Below are 20,368 nucleotides of genomic sequence, written 5' to 3'. Positions count from 1 at the left end.
GCTGATTTGAAATATAGTTACTTTTTAAAAATAGTTTTTTCATATTAGTGTAAGTTTTGAAAGTAGTTTTTCATCCAAAATGACGTTGGTAATATACTACATATTTATAAAATGTACTATATGGATATTTTATATTTACATAATATATTTCATTTGATTTTTAATGATTTTTTTATCCTCTAAATGCCAATTAAAAACCTTCGTGGCAGAATGGATTTTGAAAAGTGTTATTTAATCTTTCATCAACAGATCTTAATTCATGGGTTTATAACTAGATTATTTACAAAGTTTATTGAACTAAAGGGAGTTGAAACAAAATGCTAAATTACAGAATAAGGCAATAAATTATAGAATAAGGTAATGGCAAATTATTGAATCCCAGGTTCCTAATTTTTATCACATTTTAGGGTAGAATATGGAATTGAGTTATCTAAGTCCTGTTATTTAAATGTTAAAATGAGAGACATGCTAATAAAAGGTAAATGAGAAAACACTACTCTTCTAATCTTTTAAGAGCAATGTTTAACTCTTCTCCGTAATTCAGCTTATTCTGTCCGTTCTCAAATATTTCTAAGATCTGTAGCCTTACTATTCCAGTAGGTCCTCAGCACTATACAGCTTGAGTTCTACATCAGCCTATCTTACAGTTTTAAGTGCTTACCCTCTCTTTCATTCAGAAAGGCAATAAATACTTCCTGGTTACTGTTCAAATTAAGTTTAAATTCAAAATTACAGATTCTAGTGCCCTCTTACCTGTAAAGCTACCCCGTCTTACTTAACTACCTTGCTCCCTTGTCCTACGCTGGTTTTTATATTCCCTACTTTGTGCTTGCAAATTAGCTTCCAAACTAAACCTTAGTTCCTCTTTGTGCTCAGAATGTCCTTCCTTTCCCATGCTTAAACTCTTCTCTTTGTTCTCAGTGTTGTAGATATACTTACTGCGGGAAAACCTAATATTGTGAAAGTCAACTTGATTTATTGCCTATTATACAGTGAACTCTAGGGATATGCTTACTGATTAACAAGTATTTTTGTGAAATGAAATGTCACATATTAAGTAAAATAAGTGTATGTATTGGTGTCTTGTCATTTCCAGTGTAGCTTAAATATACACTTTGAAAGGATGTTTATGGTATGACAGTGAATCTAAGAGCATGGCATTCAGTGACTTAACATCTAAGTATTTCCTCATGCTCTGTGATAACTTTTTGGTATAATTCTTCTTGTTTTTAAAAGGAAAATAAGCAGAATCAGATGATATGACCAATTGTAATTGGGGCAGAAAATAACATGCCAAGGAACTGAGAGGTAAATTCTTTCCTACTGGTATTCTTTGGAAAGTTTCATCCAAACTCCAGTTGCCAGACAATTAGAATTTATTTACCCAGTGCTTGCTAACTAATTATATAAATTGAACTCTCACTTAGTAGATCAGTTCTTAATAAACAATATTTATGCATCATCTATTTAATTCCCTCCTTTTTCAGATTATGAACTATTATGGAAAAGGAAAAGTGAGAATTACATTAGTAACAAAGAACGACCCATATAAACCTCATCCTCATGATTTGGTAGGAAAAGACTGCAGAGACGGCTTCTATGAAGCAGAATTTGGACAAGAACGCAGGCCTTTATTGTAAGTATACAGTCACAGACATCTTCAGGAATAGGATAAACATAGGATGTTCTGTTTCCTAACTGTGTACATCTGTTATTTTTTAGAATAAACTTAATTTCTCATTCTACTTCTCTTTACTGTAAGTGTACATTTAAATTTTCTTACCATTTGCATTAGAAGTACCCTTTTCTTCTGTACTAGTAGACATAGCTTATGGTATCAGGAATGCTTTTTTATGTTACCTAAAGTAAACATAAATTATTTTATGCTGTGATTTTCTTTTGAACAATTTATGAAAGTTGTTTTTAATGATGTTTACTCTATCTTTTCATTAATAGTTAACTTCAAAATTGCCAGAGTTGTAAGAAAATAAACTGGAAAACTGGAATTATTATTTAGAAAAAGGCAGGTTATAAAATAACATACAATAGTTATAAAATTTTAAAAAGTATGTAACATTTGCTGTTGGTGAGACTTCCAGCGGATGAGTCCATTCATCAAGTTGGTGAGAGAGTAGATTAATAAAATCTTTCTGGTAGGCATTTTACAACTACATAGCAAAAGTCTGAAAAATATGAATGTCTCTTGAACCAGCAATTTTACTTCTAGGAATTTATCCTCAGAAAACAATTGTTTAAGCATGTTAAGATGCTTAGCTATGACGATATTCATTGCAGCTCTGTTTGTAATGGCAAAAAGTTAGAAGCAATCCAAACAACAAACAAAGGGGATTAATTAAATGGACTGGTACATCCATGCAGTGTATTCCTATGCAGCCTTAAATATAACATTGCAGATATGTCTTTATAGAAAGATATTTGTAATATATTCAATAAATAAAATGTATTTAAAACAAAAACAAAAAGTAATCTTTTTGTTTCAAATAAAATATGTACAGACACATGGTAGTACATACACTAAGGTCTTAATAGTAGTTGTCTCTAGGTGGGTGGAATTGTGGGGTTTCATGTTTTTCTTTTAACTTGGGTTTATAATTATTTTTTTTTTGTAATGAACGTACTGCATTTGGGGGAAAATGAAATAAATTACAACAAGAAAAAATAGTATCCTCCTTAGATATTAGTAGTAACCATTTAGAAAATATACTTTAAAATATTCCTCTTACAATAAGAACATAAAACATAAAATATCTAGTAATAAAAGCCCATCAAGAAGTATTTCTATTTCCTCTTTGCATTACTTGACCTCCCAACAGCATTTTACACTGTAGACCACTCCTTTCTTGAAGCATTCTGATTCCTTGATTTCTATAAGAACAAACTCTCCTGTTTTCCTACTTTCTGGCTGTTCCTTCTCAATCTTAGTTGCAGGCAGTTAAATTTTTGGACTACCTTAATCATGTTCCACAATGTCCCAATAGTGCCCTGTGTGGCTGTCCTGCCTCTCCCTGCAATCCAGGATTCCATTAAAGATAGCACATGCTTATTTAATCTTCTTTAATTTAGAATAGTTTCACAGCCTTTTTTGGTCTTTCATAACATTAACATTTTTGAAGAGTCTAGGCTATTTGTTTTCAATATGGATTAGTCTGGGTGACTGCTCTTGATTATATCCATGTTACCATGAATAGCATGATGATATTTTCATGTTAACATGAAACATTTTGGACAAGAAATCTGCGAGGACAATACTGTATTGTTCTCAGAGTATCCCTCTAGGAGCCATGTGATACTAGTTTTTTCCATTGGTGATACTAATTGGCATTCTTTATAAAGAAAAATTTTCCCTCTTTACCCTCCCCTATTAACAAAAATACCACTATAGATCCATTCTTATATTCAGTATTCACATTATTATTTTGATTTTCGAATTGACCCAAATTTGACCAGTGCTGGCAGGCCTCTTCAGACTGTTTCCTGTGTCCTTTTGACATGCCCCCATTTTTCTTTGAGCACTTATTTACTTTCTGACACAACAAAGTGTTCAAGACTTGTACTTTTCTTGCTCTAGCACTGAAATCAAAAATCTTTTCTAAGGATACCTATTTTCTTTCAGTGGGGATTATACTTAGTCTGATTGCCTTTTTGACCTATTCTTTGAAATATTTCAGAAAAACCTCAAATAGAATATGCCCTAAACCATGATCATGGTCATACCTCTTTCTTCTCATACTTCGTCTTCCAATATTCGTATCTTAGTGGTTGCTATAAAAGCCCCAAACACAGGTGTCATCCTTGACACCCCTCTTTTTGTACCTCTTTCTCCCCAGTATGTCTTCCACTTTAGCCAAAGTGCTCTTTTTAAAAATGTAATTATTTATTCATTGATCTTTTCAAATACAAATCTGATTGTCACATCCCCACTTAATACATTTTAATGGCTTCATGTGACTCTTGGAATAAGGACAACAATTCCTTATAAAGCCCACATGATCCACTTGTATTTTTAGCCATCTGTTATTCTGTGTTCTCCTTGAACTCTATACTCTAGTCACAAAAGCCTTCCTTTAGTTTCCTATGCTCACTGTGCTCTTCTGTAGGGACCTTTCTTCTGCCTGAAGTCTCTTTACTCTCCTCTTCCCATAGTTCATTTTCGTTCATAGTAAGTATCACTTCCTACAAGAAGCCTGTCTGCCCTCCCTGAATTGATCAACTCTCTCCCATCATAGGGCTCCCATGACATCATGAATATCTCCTTTATAAAAATTGTCATGGCTTCAGTTTAGCATTTGTGTGTGTGTGTGTGTGTGTGTGTGTGTGATTACTTAATGTGTCTATTTGCTTCATTAGACAAAAAGTTAGCAAATTCTTTCTGTAAAGGGCCAGATAGTAAATATTTTTGGCCTTTCAGACCATATGGTCTCTGTTGCAACGTTTCAGCTCTGCTGTTACAGCCTGAAAGCACCCGTAGAGAGACATAAAAAAATCAGTTTATTGTGTTCCAATAAAAGTTTACTTAAAAAAACAGATGATGGGCCAGATTTGGTCCATGGACTATAGTTGGCCAATCCCTGCACTAGACTGTGAGCTCCATGAGAGGAAGGATTATATATCCCCATTATTTTCCAGAATTTTTGGTATATGGTAGGAACACCAAAACTTATTATGACAATGAATGAATGAATAATTTGATTTAGGTAATCTTTTGATCCATGGTTTCTTCAAGTCAGAATTTCAAAAATCCCTACTACAGCTAATATTCTATGAATAGCAGTCAAAGATGATATCACAGATGAAACAAAATCAGGTATTGTATAAATATATTAAAATGGAGGATTCTTTAAAATCTTTTGTCAAAGGAAACATGAGAACCAAGCTAATAATCTTTCAAAGAAGTGGAATACTTTTAAGGAAGAGGATTGTGGTTTCAGAGTTTCAAGAAAGGATCTTAAATTCAAGATTTTATTTTTTAATTATTGGGGGTAGAGGAAGGAAATGTCAAAGATATTTTAGGTGCTAATAAAATCACCAGTGTGGCGAATGTGAAGAGTGAGAACATATGACAGCATGAGCATGGAGAGGGGCACACAAGGCAGGCAGCCTGCTGTTACAAAGTGCCATGTGAAATTTGAACAAATAGTAATGTTATTATAATCAGTTTTGCTTCCTTATTCACACCCACCCAACTTTATGATGTCATGGTTTTTCCATGTGGGAACAAGTATGACTAGTGGTGGTAGGGGAGTTCCCCCAACCCTCATCTGTACTACACATGCAAATTAGTAATATTTGTAGCTATTGAGAAGTTTTCCATAAATGACATTTTGAAACTTTTGTTAAATATTATTGTTAGTATCAACCATCTTTCTAATTAAAAAAACACATTTCAGTGCTTTATTATGATGAATGATTATTATGACTTCATATTATAGGGCATAAAACATATTCCACTGCTACTAGCAGTGAGGTCAGGGCTCAGAAATTAGATGTCTGTGGAATGGAGTGGGTCAAGTATAAGAGGCCTAGCAGGCACTGTACAAAACTGGAGAGCCTTGCGTAAATGGGGCCACAGGTTCTCAGCTCCAACCAGATGTTTCTGTGCCAGCCTACTGTTGCCAGACCTTTAAATGTTCAAGAAGCCAGAAATCCAGACGTTTATATGCTAATAATTACCTGATTTTTAAATGTTGGTAGTCTATGGTCATTTTTTAAAAATGTAGACAAACCTGTGGGCTTCAGTTCAGCCTGTGGGCATCTTTTTACAACTTTAGCTTTACATTATCAAATATACATATTTTATTGATTTGATAATGAATTTGCTTGGGAGGTGAATTTTAGCTTTTTGGTGTCACTTTCCTATTACTCTTCGTCTACTTTGGTATATTTGACATAGGCATATTAGTAGGGTGTAGTTATAAAATACTCTATGTAAAAATTATATAGTATATATTATTTTTCTTATAACAGTTTTCTTAGAAATATAAACACACTTTTTTTTTTTTTACCCTCACATCTCTATCACAGCAATTGGAAATGTATTTCACGCTTTACTATTTCCATCTGACAGTATGGTGGCTTTTCAATGTTGGATATACAAGTATACTTGATACTTGTAGTATTCTTTAATAAAATCTCATTTATGTGCCCTTGTGTTTAACTATAACGCGGTTTGAAAGTTCTGTATTTTCTTTCTAGTTTTCAAAACTTGGGTATTCGCTGTGTAAAGAAAAAAGAAGTAAAAGAAGCTATTATTTCAAGAATAAGGGCAGGAATCAATCCTTTCAAAGGTAAATATGTTTGATATAATCATTTCTATTATTTGGATATTGACTTATTTGTGTGTTTTCTATTTGTATTTTAAACCTATGTTTTAAAAGCTACCGTAAGTTCTATGTTCACTTTTCTACTTGTTGACTTACACCTGTATCTGAGGAATGAAGTACCTGTATATTTAAAATATGAAAAAAACGAATATGAAAAAAAATTCTCATGCAGACAAGGCTTTCCTGTATCAGTGGAGAATGTTATTCTTTTCAATAAGGAAAGCTCCTCAGAAACGTTGTGATTGTCTTTGAATGTGGCCTTCCTTTTGCCACTCCAGCATACAGTGTATACTCACTCCCCTTTCTGAATGTTGAAAAGGCACTGTGGATGTAAGGTATTGGACTTCATTTAACTCAAGGGCATATTCAACAGAAAAACTTGAATTAATCCGTGGAAAAACTATAGAAATAGTAGAAGCTGTATAAAATATTTTCATGTCGTATTTGTGTATATGAATAGATATTTACTGGTTAGTGGATTTCGTTGGGGATGGCACTATCTCGTGTGGTACCTGGCAGTTACAAGCACTGTATATAGTTTTAACAGATAAATGCTAGCATCCTACACTCCTTGTAAAGTCTTCCACAACTACTGAAATACGCATAATACAGGAATTGAACAACAATAAAATTTTTGAAGAATAGATTTCTTTGTCGTATTTAAGATATTCTTATTTTGGAGGTTTGTATTTTTCCTGGGTGTATACAAATAACTTAAGGGATATGATGATAATTTAAGGAATATGCTTATAGACAATACTGTATTTTTATGAACTGTAAAGTCTATATCTCTTTTCTCTAGGTCTCTGTTTTTCATATTTTTTAGTTTAATGAGAAAAGTAAAAGTTCCCTTCTTCCCCTTAAGTGTTTTTTTAAAAATTATTATTAGTTTCAAGTGTACAAAAAAACATAGTGATTAGACATTTATATACCTCACAAAGAAGACTATTACCCATCTGACACTGTACATAGTTATTAGAATATTATTGACTGTGTTCCCTGTGCTGTACATTATATCCCCGTGACTATTTTTTTAAATTATAGTTGACATTCAACTTCCCTTTCAGTCTTATCTCGCCAGAGAAGACTACTGTAAAGTTTGATGTATATTTTCCTAGAATTTTCTTAATACATGTGTAACCATTTATACACATATTTTTTGTACAAATGGAATCATGCTAATTTCCTATTCAACTGCTGCTTTTTTTTTTTCACTCAGGACTATATCTTAAACATCTTTCCATGTTAATACTTAGTATTCTATTGTTTGGGCAGACCATAATCTGTTTATCTAGTTATCTATTAATGAACAATTAGGGTATTTTCATTTTATTTAAAAAAAGCTCCATTGAATATATACTTTGAACTCTTGTGTGATTATTTCCTTAGGATACATTTTCAGGAATTTCTAGGTCAAGAGTATGCTCATTTAAAATTTTGATTCACTGCTAAAGTAAAAGACCAAACATTTAAATTAAAAAGGCCATCTAAATCTAGATGCAGTGTAAAATGGGGATAATGTAGTATGAAACAAGGGGATTATAAATAATAGCTATCATTAAGTACTTTTTGTATGTCAAGGAGTAAATGTTAAGTGTTTCGTGTACACTATTTTATTTATCATTAACAACACTGCTTCACAGAAGAGCAAACCAAAGCTTTGGTTTACATGCATTTCCCAAGTTGTGTAGCAAGTGCAGCGGCAGAGCTAGAACTCCAATCCAGATCTCCTGACTCTAGTAGAAGAGGCATTAAAAAAGGAATATGCAGAAATCAAGAGGAAAATGTCTTTGTGGGGGGGGAGTGTTTATTTTACCACTCCAGGACCAGGCATGATGTTAATAACAATCACTCATATAGCACTTAGAATATTTCTTAGAACATACTACGTGCTTTACATATTTTACTCCATTTAATTTTTATAGCAACCTATTAGGTAGGTACTATTATTATCTCCATTTTATAAATAAGGAAATAAAAACATAGAAGAAAATTTAAGTAGTTTGCTGAAGGTCTTACAGCTGGTAAGTGGTGGCGCTAGGATGTGAACACTGCCTGGGTCCCAGGCTCATGGTCTTATCTCTCCTACGCTGTTAGATGAATACAGATTTGGGGAAGGAACAATCCTGCCAATTGATCCCTCACAGTATTTGTGTTTTTTGTTGTTGTTTAGTTGTTTGTTTATTTAACACCCATTCCTTCCCCTAGCCTTTTTGCGATCTCTCTAGTTTAGGAACTTATCTTATAATTTGAGTTGTAGTTTTTCCACCCACTAGAATAATCTTGGAACAGTGCTTTCACATATTGTGCTTAAAAAGTTGCAATGACTCTTTAAGTAGTTGAAAGACTACTTATGGCCCTGAATTCAAAGTCGTCCACATGTACCGTGTTTCCCTGAAAATAAGACCTGGCTGGACCATCAGCTCTAATGCATTTTTTGGAGCAAAAATTAACATAAGACCCAGACTTGTAAGACAGGGTCCTGTCTTATGTTATAGTAAAATAAGTCCGGGTCTCATCTATTGGGTCATTTAATTATATATTATGTAATGTAATACCCAGTCTTATATTAATTTTTGCTTCAAAAGACACATTAGAGCTGATGGTCTGGCTAGGTCTCTTATTTTCAGGGAAACACGGTAGCTCCAGCAGATTTTTCATACCTTGTTTTCCACTACTCCTCTTCATGAACCCTTCACTATTCCAGAAAAACTGTTTTGTTCACCTCCCTGACCATTTCTCAGTCCAACTTCTTCAGTTTTCTCAGTATCACTGTAGGACTGTAAGCTTGCATCATTTTCAGCCTGGACCATTATTGATAGCGTCTACACTTGTGTCCCTGCTTCTGTTCTTGATCTCCCTCCAAGCAGCTTATACACGCTGCATCCAAAAAGATCCTTCTAAAACCAGTATGAATCATTGCAGAACTCTGCTTATCACTCTTCAGTGGCTCCAAACAATCTTCAGCAATGGTTCTCAGTTCGAATGTGCATAGGAATCCCATATTACTTGTTTAAAAAGTGGATTCCAGGCTACAATCCCACCAATCTGATAGGTCTGGGGGCCTGCAACTCTACATTTTAACAAGCACCTAAGTCCGTGTTTCTTATTTTACTGTGACTCAGAGAGGGAAATAAATTTATATCTCTGCCCAATACATAACATGTGCACACAAAGATAAAAACCAATACTCTTACTATGTGTAGTATATCCTCTATTCCATTCCTTTCCATTTCATTTCTTTTTTTCCCTCAAGAAAATGCTTATCCAACCTACTAAATTAATTTTATGACCAATGGTCCCAAATTACAATTTGAAGATTTCTGCCATACATGATTCTAATGCAGGTGATCCGTGGATTATACTTTAAGATACTCTGATCTACTTTCTAAATTCAATTTCTCAAGCATGGCATTCAAAGCCCTTCATAATCTGATCCTTTTTTTCCATTCCAGCTTCATCTCCATCTTTCATCCTCTGCCTCAACTTCTTATCCCTCCTTCCCCGAACACTGAGTGCACACATGCACGCTCTATTTTTGCCATTCTGAACTATTTGCCATGTTAGAAGAGCCATATTCTTTCTTGCCACTGTGTCTTTATACATGCATTTCCCTTGCATGAAGTGCCCTGATCTACTTGGTGAATTCTTCTGCTCAAGCTTCAACTTTAAGTTTAAGGGTCACTTCTTGCAAGCTTTCCTTGACCTTCCCAAACAGAGTGAAATATTCTCTGTTTTCCAAAGATATTGTACACATTTCTAATATGGTTTGTTCTAACTTTGTTTACATGTTTCTCCTTCACTAAATCATGAGACTCTGGAGGGCGGGAACTGTCTTATATGCATCTCTGGCACCTAGCCTGTGTCTGGCACATGGTAGACGCTTAATTAAAATTTTTTGAAAGAATAAATGAACACGTGAATGAACATACCTTGTTTGTACTTGTCTACCAAAAATAGTCAAGTTGTTTTCCTTACCTGACATGTCCTGAAAGCCTTTTTAGTTCTCTCAGCCCAGGGTAATATCTTCCTCATTGTACCATCACTCAGCAATTAATCATGAAAAGCTTTGTGACGTCTGTTGGATCATTTAATTCTTCAGCAGTTGTCTTCTAAGATGAGTTTCACGCTCATTGTGGACAGGGTCTATGTGGAACTTGCTTACATTGCACGTTGGCACCTAAACAATGTATTTGTATTACTGTTACATTAAATAGCTGTCTTCACAGTTAAGTGCCTTGAGGTAATGAGTTTCCTACTTATATGTAGTAGGTTACTCATTTTAACTACTTCTGCATTCCTTCATTCAACAGATTTTTACCTTGTTAGTCCTAGTTTGTTCTAGGTACTTGGGATAAGTCAGTGAACAAAACAGAAAGAAATTCCTGCCTTTGAAGAGCTTATATTCCAGTGGAGAGAGACCAACAATTAACACATTTACTAAATAAATATATTATGTGATTTATTAATTAAAATGCTAAGGAAGGGAACAAAACAGCAATGTAAGGAGCTGGGAAATCTATACCTAGGGAGACAAATTACACATTTAAATAGGATGGTTGGAGTAGGCCTCATTCTCTATTCTGGTGCAGTTTTCATAATATAAATATTAAGTATTTTATTGTTTTATTCTAGAATATTGGAATAAAACCTAAAATGTGCTTTTTTAATACTAAACAATACAGTCAAATTTCACCCCCCTGAAAAAACTCAAGACACTAAAATCTAATTAAAATGACCTGAACTCAACTGTAGAATTATCCTTTCTTTGGTAGTTTATATTATTTTCAGGAGATACTAGTTCAAATTATACCACTTATATCGGAATTTGTCAAAGCTGAACTGATATTTTTTGTAGACGTATAACTTAACATAGGAAAATTCTACTGGTCAAGAATCACAAGAAAATAACTGACTTTGTTTTTGTGTTACACATTTATGGTATACAGAAACAGTGGAATTGGAAATGTTTAGCAGAATAGGATCTACAAATTCTAGTCTATAGACTGATGCTATCTCATTGTGACAGTATGTTCTCTAAAGATCAAATATCATGTGAGAATACAATACTATTAAAAATTATTCTTACTCTGCATAGGATTATTTTGAGTACTGCATTATCTAGTATGTTTTAAGGCCTGTCCTTATCTTTTTGCCATTAGTTCTTTAAAACAGGAGTTATCTATTGCAAATGGGATATATAGCAATCAAGTAGTGTTAAACTTGAGGCTTCATGTGAAATATTGTTCAAATTTTCTAATATGTGCTAAAGTCTAAATTGGGTGAGGACTTTAAAGCCTCCATTACCAAATTTTATCAGTGTCCATTTCACTGGAACAAAAATATGCCAGTTAGATTTCACAGAGGACTCTTACTGCAAAATTTAATTTAATTCTCATTTTCTAGCTATGTAATTAATGACATACAAGGAATTCTAGTATTCCGTGATTAAAATCCATAGGATTTTGACCAAAAATTTGCAATTCCATTTTCTTAGGCATTTTACGATTTTTCCATGTACAGAGGACATTGAGTTGTTACGAGAGCACAAAGACTGTTTTGCAGTTGAGTTTGGAGGAATTATTTTTTAATGGTAGTCTAAAAGGGAATACCGTTTAAAAAGACACATAGTATCTGGCATAGATTCTTATCTCTGAAGTCTGGTTTAATACAAGAAAGTAAGATATAAGAGCCTTTGTCACAACGTAAAACCTAAAGTTTAACAAGCAAGAAGGAAAAAAAGGTTTTTGTGCTTCATTATCCTTTCTTCATTGCAGTCATGTTAGTTTTCCATGTCTTCTTTGATTACCCTAGGCAGAACTTGGGGCATTCTTTTTATGTCTTCATACTCCTTGACCATTATCCCATTATAAGACTTTTCATGTTACATTATATAATTTTAATTTATGTCCCTGTTTCTCACCCAGACACTAATCTCACTAAGGGCAAACACTGTATCTGTATCTGTATCTGTATCTGTATCTGGCATTTATTTTAGTTTGTATCCCAGAATAGAAGCTCAATAAATATGTTGAAAGAAATAACTTAATGATAGACTGCTGTGACCATTTACCTTTGCCTGGCACATGGACACTTAAATGTTAGCTTGTATTATATATATGTATATATGGGATAATCTATATCTTTTAAGTAACAAATTAAATAAATTATAACTAAACTATATATTTTTTTCTTAAATGAGGCATAGCTCTTAAAATGGTTACTCTGTATACTGTGTATTTTTGTCCTGTTGCTTACTTTTATTTCAGTAATATTTAACTAAATTTTAGAATTGTCACAGCATTAGAATTTTAGAAATGTCACATTTCTAGAGCTAGTAGATGTTATAATTGATTTTAAAAATTCAATCCCTACTTTCAAAAGAAAATACATTGTGATAATACCTTTTTGATAAAAATGAAGTTCTTATTACACATACACACTGCTCTGAGGACTAAGGAGTAATATTTATTTCTAAAGATATATTAAGGAGAACAATTTTTACCTTGAGTCCTTTTGATCAAGTATAAAAGGAAATTGAGTCCTTTTGATCAAGTCTAAAGGGAAATTTTAAACTAGTTTCAGAGGAATTTGATTGGTCTTATTCTTCCTCTTGCTAGATTTTCGCATATGTTAAAACTGAGTGCCATTTTTCACACTGCAGAATAAAATACCACATTTTGCATTATAAAATGATATGTATATATTAAAAAGCCTACAGTGGGCATTATCCTCAGTGGAGGAAACATCAGAAGCATTCGCTTTGAAATTTGGAGTGAGAAAAGGACGTGCACTCTCGCCACTTGTACTCAGGCGTTGTAGTGGAGATTGTAGCTAGTGCAGTGTGATCTGATTGAAGATGAAACAAAGCTGTGATTATGGGCAGCTGGTATTTACAGTGAACACTCAAAAGGATATACAAATAGATTATTTAAATAATAAACTTAAAATGGTGAACAATGTAAAATTAATATACAAAAATCAGTTTTGTTTCTATACATCGGCAGGAAAGGAAATATTGTTAGAAAATATGAACTACATAGCAACACATGAAAGAAACAATTATCAAGATTTCTTTAGGGAAAATTATAGAATTGTATTATGAGGTATAGAGAACACCTAACTTGATGAAGAGGTATATCATGTTCTCTAATGTCAATATTATAAAGATGGCATTTCCCCCACCCCCAATTGATAAAGCGATTCAATGCAATTCCAGACAAACTCCCAACAAGATTTTTCATTAAATATATGATAAGATGATTCCCAACAGGAAAAGGAAGACACTTTATAGAGGAGGAATAGTGATGAGAAACTAACCTTGTTAAATATTGGGGTTTATTATGAAGAAACTATTAATTAAGGCAGAGTGGTACTGGGGTAACAATAGACAGATTGACTGGTGGAGTAGAATTAAGAACCCAAGACAGATCTAAGAAAATATGACACATTAGTATATGATAGAGGCAGCATGTCAGATCAAGAGAAAGGGAGGAAATACTTGATATATGAAACTGAAAAAAAATGGTTATTTATTTATGTTGGGTTTCCTACCTCTCACCATATACAAAAATCAGCTGATAATGGATTAAAGACTTTAAATCAACACTTGAAAAACTCTTGGTAGAAAATATTAGTAAATAGATTTTATTCCTTGGAGTATAGAGAGAGAAGACACAAAAAGTTTTTTATAAAACAGTTGATAAATTTGATGATGTTCTTTTTTTATTAAATTTATTGGGGTGGCATTGGTTAGTAAAATTATACAGGTTTCAAGTGAATATTCTTAATTTCAGTTTATTGTATTTTTCAGTTCTAGAATTTGATTCCTTTTCAATGGTTTCAGTTTCTTTAATAACCTTGCAATCTTGTCTTTTAACTCCTTGAATACATTAAGTATAATGATTTTAAGTCAAGTTTCTGAAAACTTCAGTATTTGGATACTTTGTGGTCTATTTCTATAGTCTGTTTTTTCTTTTCTTTCCTTTTTTCTTTTCAATTCACCTCATTTTGTCTCTTCGTATGCCTGTTTATTTAAAATAGACCAGTCATGTATAATACCAGTCATCATATTTGAAAAATTGTAAAGATTTTTGGCTTAGGGTGTTATCTCCCTTCAGAAATTTTCCTTGCTGTAGGTGGCTATTCATACTAGCACTCCCAGATTATTTAAAATCAGTGAATGATTTAGGTTATTTGAAACTAGCCTTTCATCCCTGTGAGGTCTAGTATCTTTCCAGTTCACCCTTACTCCTAGGGTACAGCTCTGAGGCCCCAGCGAAAGTATTGGGCATTTATTAGGTTCTCCATCCTTGGCAGACCCATCTATTTTTCCCCTACAGTCTTATTGAGAGTTCATCTCAACTTCTCATCCTCTTAGCCACACCTCTTACAAAATGGTAGACTATATCTGGAAAAAAGAGGCTGCTTTTTTTGAATTTACCTCTCTGGATTTTTGTGATACTGTGATTTATAATAAGAAATACTGTGTATTTGATCTTCATCCCCATTCCTGGCACAGAGCTCCTGCAATCCTTGGAATTTGCTAAGTGATAGGAGTAAAAAAAGGTGAAAAGAGTGTCCTTTGTTTTCATAACAAGTCCCTTTCAACCCCATAGGTAAGTTTATGTTAATGAGATGACTTTTGGAAAACGCCTAAGAATGAGGGGGTAGGGAGCTCTGGTTGCCAGAGGAGCTAACCACTTATTAGAGTTGGAACTTTCAACCGCATCCACTTAACTCTGGAAAGGGAGGGACTAGAGGTTGAGTTAATCACCAGTAGTCGATAATTTAATCAATCATGCCTACGAAATGAAGCCTCCATAAAAATCCTCACTGAAGGGGTTCAAGAGCTTCTGGGTTGGTGAACCTGCAGAGGTGCTGGGAGGGTGGCATTCCCAAAGAGGGCATGAAAGCTCATTGCCACTTCTACATACCTTCCTTTTTCATCTTTTCTATCTGGCTGTTCCTGCGGTGTTTCCTTTTATAATAAACTGATAATCCAGTATGTAAATTGTTTTCCTGAGTTCTTTAAGCCATTCTAGCAAATTATCAAACCCAAGGAGTGGGTCACGGAACCCCCAATTTGTAGCCAGTCAGAAGCACAGGTGATAACCTGGACTTGTGATTGGTGTCTTAAGGGTGTGGGGGGAAGAGCAGTTTTGTGGGCTTGAGCCCTTACTTGTGGGGACAGCTAACTCCAGGTGGTTAGTGTCAGAATTGAGTTAAATTGTAGGACATACAGTTGGTGTCCTGAGAATTTGGAGAATTGCTATGTATGAAAAAACACATATACATCAGAAGTGTTGATGACTAGTGAGTAGAGAGAAACAGGAATGTTTTTCTTACAGTTTCTTTCTTCCATATCTTGGCCCCATGATTCTTCATCATCTTCTTAGCTCTCTGATGCCTTTACAGGATTTTTGTTTTATATTTTGTGCACCTGTTTTAGTTCTCATGGTAGAGTTGGTCCCAATTACATATGTCACCTGCCATTACCAAAAGTAGAACCTCCCTTTGTTGATTTTTACTTTACTATTTTCTACAGCAACTTATGGAAATGTCTAAATGATTGGTTGTTCAATAGGCCTTTAATTCTTCAGTCACTCACTAACTAAGGAACTACAGAGGGTACCAAAAAAAATCTATCCACATTTTAAGAAAGGAGAAAACTGTATTAACATTGAAATAACATATGCTAATAACAAAAGATGAATACAAGTCATGTGTATACATTTTTTTGTCCACCTGGTATTTAATAAATGTTTATTATATGTAAACCACTATGTTCCATGCTTAGTTGAGAGGCAACATGCATCACACACTCAGTCTGCCTTCATGGAACTTAACCATAATAGATTAGAAGAGGCACACAGAGAGGATAATCATGTAAGATTTTTTAAAAACTTTAAATGTCAATATATCAATTTAACAAACTCATTGTATTATTTCTTAAAGAATGGGGTTTTATATATTTTTTTAGAACTGTAAAATTTTCCTGCTGTAGGGTTTGTCTTTGCATGTAAAATTTCTTACGGAAACTAGCTACATTATATCATGTAGTATCCTCTTGGTATTTTATCTCTAAATATTGATCTAAATTTGAGTAGATATTCCTTTTGTCATTTTTATACAAAACATATGTAAAATTTTCTAATAACGTTCAATTTTTAAGAGTATAGACTCTAGATTCCATGACTTGAGTTTGAATTCCTACTCTACTAATTCTTAGCTGTGAAACTTTGGAAAAGTAATTTCATCTCTTTAAAATCAGTTCCTCATGTGTAAAATGGGGATGATAGTCATACTTGTACAGGTTTAGGAGATAGTTCTTAACACAATAACTAGATTAATACATGCTTGTTGCATTAATGAATGAATGCCTATTCTCTATTGTATATAACCTGCAACCGTCTTTGTAAAAATTTAGTATTAATGTCAATTTGGGATTGTTCTCTAAATTCTAGATGACTGGGGTAGTTACATCCTGACCATGGCCATAACTTAGTGAATACTGTTAGATAACGACTACATGACATACTAATGATAACAGGTATTTTTGAGATTGTGTACCATTCTATTTTTGTCAGTGCAGATTTGGGTGCTACTCAGGGTTATTGGACAAATTGGGCAGGGAGGAGGACCTAGCAGGATTTTAGTTCTATGTGACTATTCTACATTCTTTTTTTTTTTTTAAATGTACCATTCAGTCCCTGAAGCACAACTGCTTGATACTGAAGATTGCGACCTTAATGTGGTAAGATTATGTTTCCAAGTTTTCCTCCATGATGAACATGGTAATTTGACAACTACTCTACCTCCTGTGGTTTCTAACCCGATTTATGACAACCGTAAGTACTTTATTTTCTTGTATTTGTAGACTTAGCTTTTTTTTACATAGTTTAATTTTTAAAAGTATTTTGGTAATTAGAAAAACAGTATGTTTATTATAGGTAAAAGTCAACATTCCTGAAATAAATAACAAGGGTTATTTTCCTATAGTAAATCTCCTCAAACCTCATTCTCCAAAGATAATCACTGTCCTAGGGTACATATTTCACCAGTTTCTTCTTCATGTATATACAAATAAATCATCATCATACACACATATTTTTTTGGCAACTTTAAAAAAAATCATCACTGACCTTCTTTTAAACTTACTTTTTTTCCTTTTAGCAATATATCTTGAATCTCTTTCCCTTTCAGGCACCTTATTCTTTTTCAGTAGCTGCATATTTCCTTATATGGCTATATCATAATTTTATTAAATCATTCCCCTATTACAAGACATTTGGTTTGTTTCCTTCTCAATTTTTTGCTTTTTGCTCTAACAAATTATACTGTAATAATGTATGTACATGTAGATCTCTAGCATAAATTTGCAGAAGTAGAAACGTTGGCAAGTACTAGATCAAAGGATACAGATATTTATAGTTTTAAAAGAGTATGAAATTGCCCTCAGTGTGTATTTGTGTGTATTCTTATATATGGTCACCAGTGGTATATGACTATACCTGTTTTGCATGTAGAAGGATAGTGGGACATAGGGCTATAAAGGTAGATCAGAGTATTCTTATCATGGAGAGCTTTGAATGCCAGGGAGAGTTATTGGAATAATATTGGCCAGATAATAGGAAACATAAAAATTGCATTGCCATAGTGGTCATAATTTAAGAAGATAATCTGTGGGTGTCTGATTAGCTCAGTTGGTTAGAGCGTGGTGCTGATAACACCAAGGTTGCCAGTTCTATCCCCACATAGACCACTGTGGTCTGCGCTCTCCCCACCGCCAAAAAAAAACACATTAATCTGATCATAGTGTGTAGGATCGGTTGGAAGAATCAGAATTTAGAAGCACAAAGATTTCACTAGAGGACATGTCATTGCCTAGAAAAGAAGTCACAAGGCTCTATACCAGGTTGGGCAATGCAGTTAGAAAGGAAAGGGACAGATGTGGATGATTAATGTATTAGGTTGGTGCAAACATAATTGTGGTTTTTGTAATAATTGTAATTGTTTTTAACCTTTTAAACTGCAATTTATTTTGCACCAACCTAATACTTAGTGTCCTTAATTTACTTATACAGTAAAGCTTTTATTTAGTCTATAAATTGTTTTCCTAAAATTCTTTCCATCAAAAATGAATAAAATATATTATTAAGGTAGCAACCCATTTAAAAAAATCCTTCATATTTAGGTGCTCCTAATACTGCAGAGTTAAGGATTTGTCGTGTAAACAAGAACTGTGGAAGTGTTAGAGGAGGAGATGAAATATTTCTACTCTGTGACAAAGTTCAGAAAGGTATTTATTTATTTTTGTTTGTTTCATTGAATTCAGAATATATTTTAGATTAATAGATACATTTTACTTTGTTTTTCCATTGATATTTCTTTGCTTTCATATTCACTAGATGACATAGAAGTTCGGTTTGTGTTGAATGATTGGGAAGCAAAAGGTATCTTTTCACAAGCTGATGTACACCGTCAAGTAGCCATTGTTTTCAAGACTCCACCATATTGCAAAGCTATAACGGAACCAGTAACAGTAAAAATGCAGTTGCGGAGACCTTCTGACCAGGAAGTTAGTGAATCTATGGATTTTAGATACCTGCCAGATGAAAAAGGTGCGACTTCTTTGTGGTTGTGTTTTATATATTTCTTAAAGTTAGTCCTGCTAATAATGTTTTCTTGTAAGATAGGTGGGAATATAATTATGTTTTCTTCATAATTTACGTTTCTTTGCCTGAAAGTTTTCATTTGATTTTTGAATGACCTTTATGCTCTGCATCTCTTTCTTAGGTAAGAAATCTGGAATAATTTCAAAGTGTCTATTTATCAAAATCTGTTTTATATTTGAGGGGTTTTTTAGTCCTTACTGTGTCCTATTTATAGATGGCAAACTTGCCAGTTAAAGAGTGGTCTCCATTTTGGTCCTTTTCTGCCCTAATGCATTAGTTGACATTGTTGATTTATAGGTGTTATAAGAAAACAAGATGAATATGAAACTATTGTTAACTAAGACAAATATCCTTTCGTACGGACCTAAGTTATACTCTGCAACACTTAATTAAATCCATATTATATATTTATTGAAAGCATTTTATATATAGGAATAAAACGCCTATTTATTTATTGAAGGAGATAAAGCATGATGATTCACATGCTTTCCTGGTTTCTTTCTAACCAGATACTTATGGCAATAAAGCAAAGAAACAAAAAACAACTCTACTTTTCCAGAAACTGTGGCAGGATTGTGGTAAGAATATTTTGAATTGATTTGTATTCAAATATATTTTGGGTTTTTTGCTTTATTCAGTTTTTCAAATTTTAACTGATAATGTTATTATTCAAATTACATTTAATAATGGAAAAACTTTATCACAGCAGTTAATTTTCCTGAAAGACCTAGACCCCTAGGATCAACTGGAGAAGGAAGATATATCAAAAAAGGTATTTTATTCCCCATAGACTATTCCTTGTGACCAGAAAGACCAGTGCTTTGCACGATATATTGGAATTCCATTCTTAGGAATAAAACTATTACTTTGATATTTTACATTCTTACAAATGTTTTCATGCTTTGAATGTTGAATGAATTTATCTTGGTTCCTGAAGTTCCTGTTAGAAACTGTGTTTTGGGAATTTATTGTTTGAGAAATTACATTTGTTTATATGGTGATAATTTTACTAATTATTGTATGTCGTTGAAGAAATGGTTTAGATCTGGCCAGTATGTCTTTATAAATACCGTTTTACTGGAACACAGTCATGCTCATTTGATTACATATTGCCTATGGCTGCTTTTTTTGCACCACAGCGGCAGAGTTGAATAGTTCCAGCTAGGGCTGGATGGCCCACAGAGCCTAAAATATTTACTATCTGGCCCGATATATTAAAAAAAAAGTTGCCAACTTCTGGTTTAGATCCATCAACCAGGGTTAATTAAAAGTCTTTTTCCTCTTACATTCTTATGCCAGTTCTTTTTGCTGGTAGTGTACAGCAGTCACGTAATGTGTAAATAAACATAG

At 33.4% G+C, this 20,368-nt stretch overlaps 1 protein-coding gene across 3 annotated transcripts in view; it reads left to right on the top strand.

The window, feature by feature from the left end:
* REL (REL proto-oncogene, NF-kB subunit) overlaps window positions 1-20,368 on the top strand; it is a 33,079-nt gene that overhangs the window by 9,946 nt on the left and 2,765 nt on the right. The window contains exons 3-9 of one of the 3 annotated variants that reach the window (XM_033125243.1): window positions 1,488-1,636; window positions 6,214-6,305; window positions 17,051-17,191; window positions 18,538-18,642; window positions 18,752-18,964; window positions 19,528-19,596; window positions 19,728-19,790. In XM_033125243.1, the coding sequence (XP_032981134.1) occupies window positions 1,488-1,636; window positions 6,214-6,305; window positions 17,051-17,191; window positions 18,538-18,642; window positions 18,752-18,964; window positions 19,528-19,596; window positions 19,728-19,790 (832 nt within the window). Of the gene's footprint in view, window positions 1-1,487; window positions 1,637-6,213; window positions 6,306-17,050; window positions 17,192-18,537; window positions 18,643-18,751; window positions 18,965-19,527; window positions 19,597-19,724; window positions 19,791-20,368 lie in introns of all 3 variants that reach the window. The other 2 variants (XM_033125242.1, XM_033125244.1) reach the window with 2 other exon arrangements.

This window comes from Rhinolophus ferrumequinum, chromosome 13 (genome assembly GCF_004115265.2).
Source record: "Rhinolophus ferrumequinum isolate MPI-CBG mRhiFer1 chromosome 13, mRhiFer1_v1.p, whole genome shotgun sequence".
In the NCBI taxonomy this organism is placed as follows: domain Eukaryota; kingdom Metazoa; phylum Chordata; class Mammalia; order Chiroptera; family Rhinolophidae; genus Rhinolophus; species Rhinolophus ferrumequinum.
This window is presented reverse-complemented; position numbering and strand designations above follow the sequence as displayed.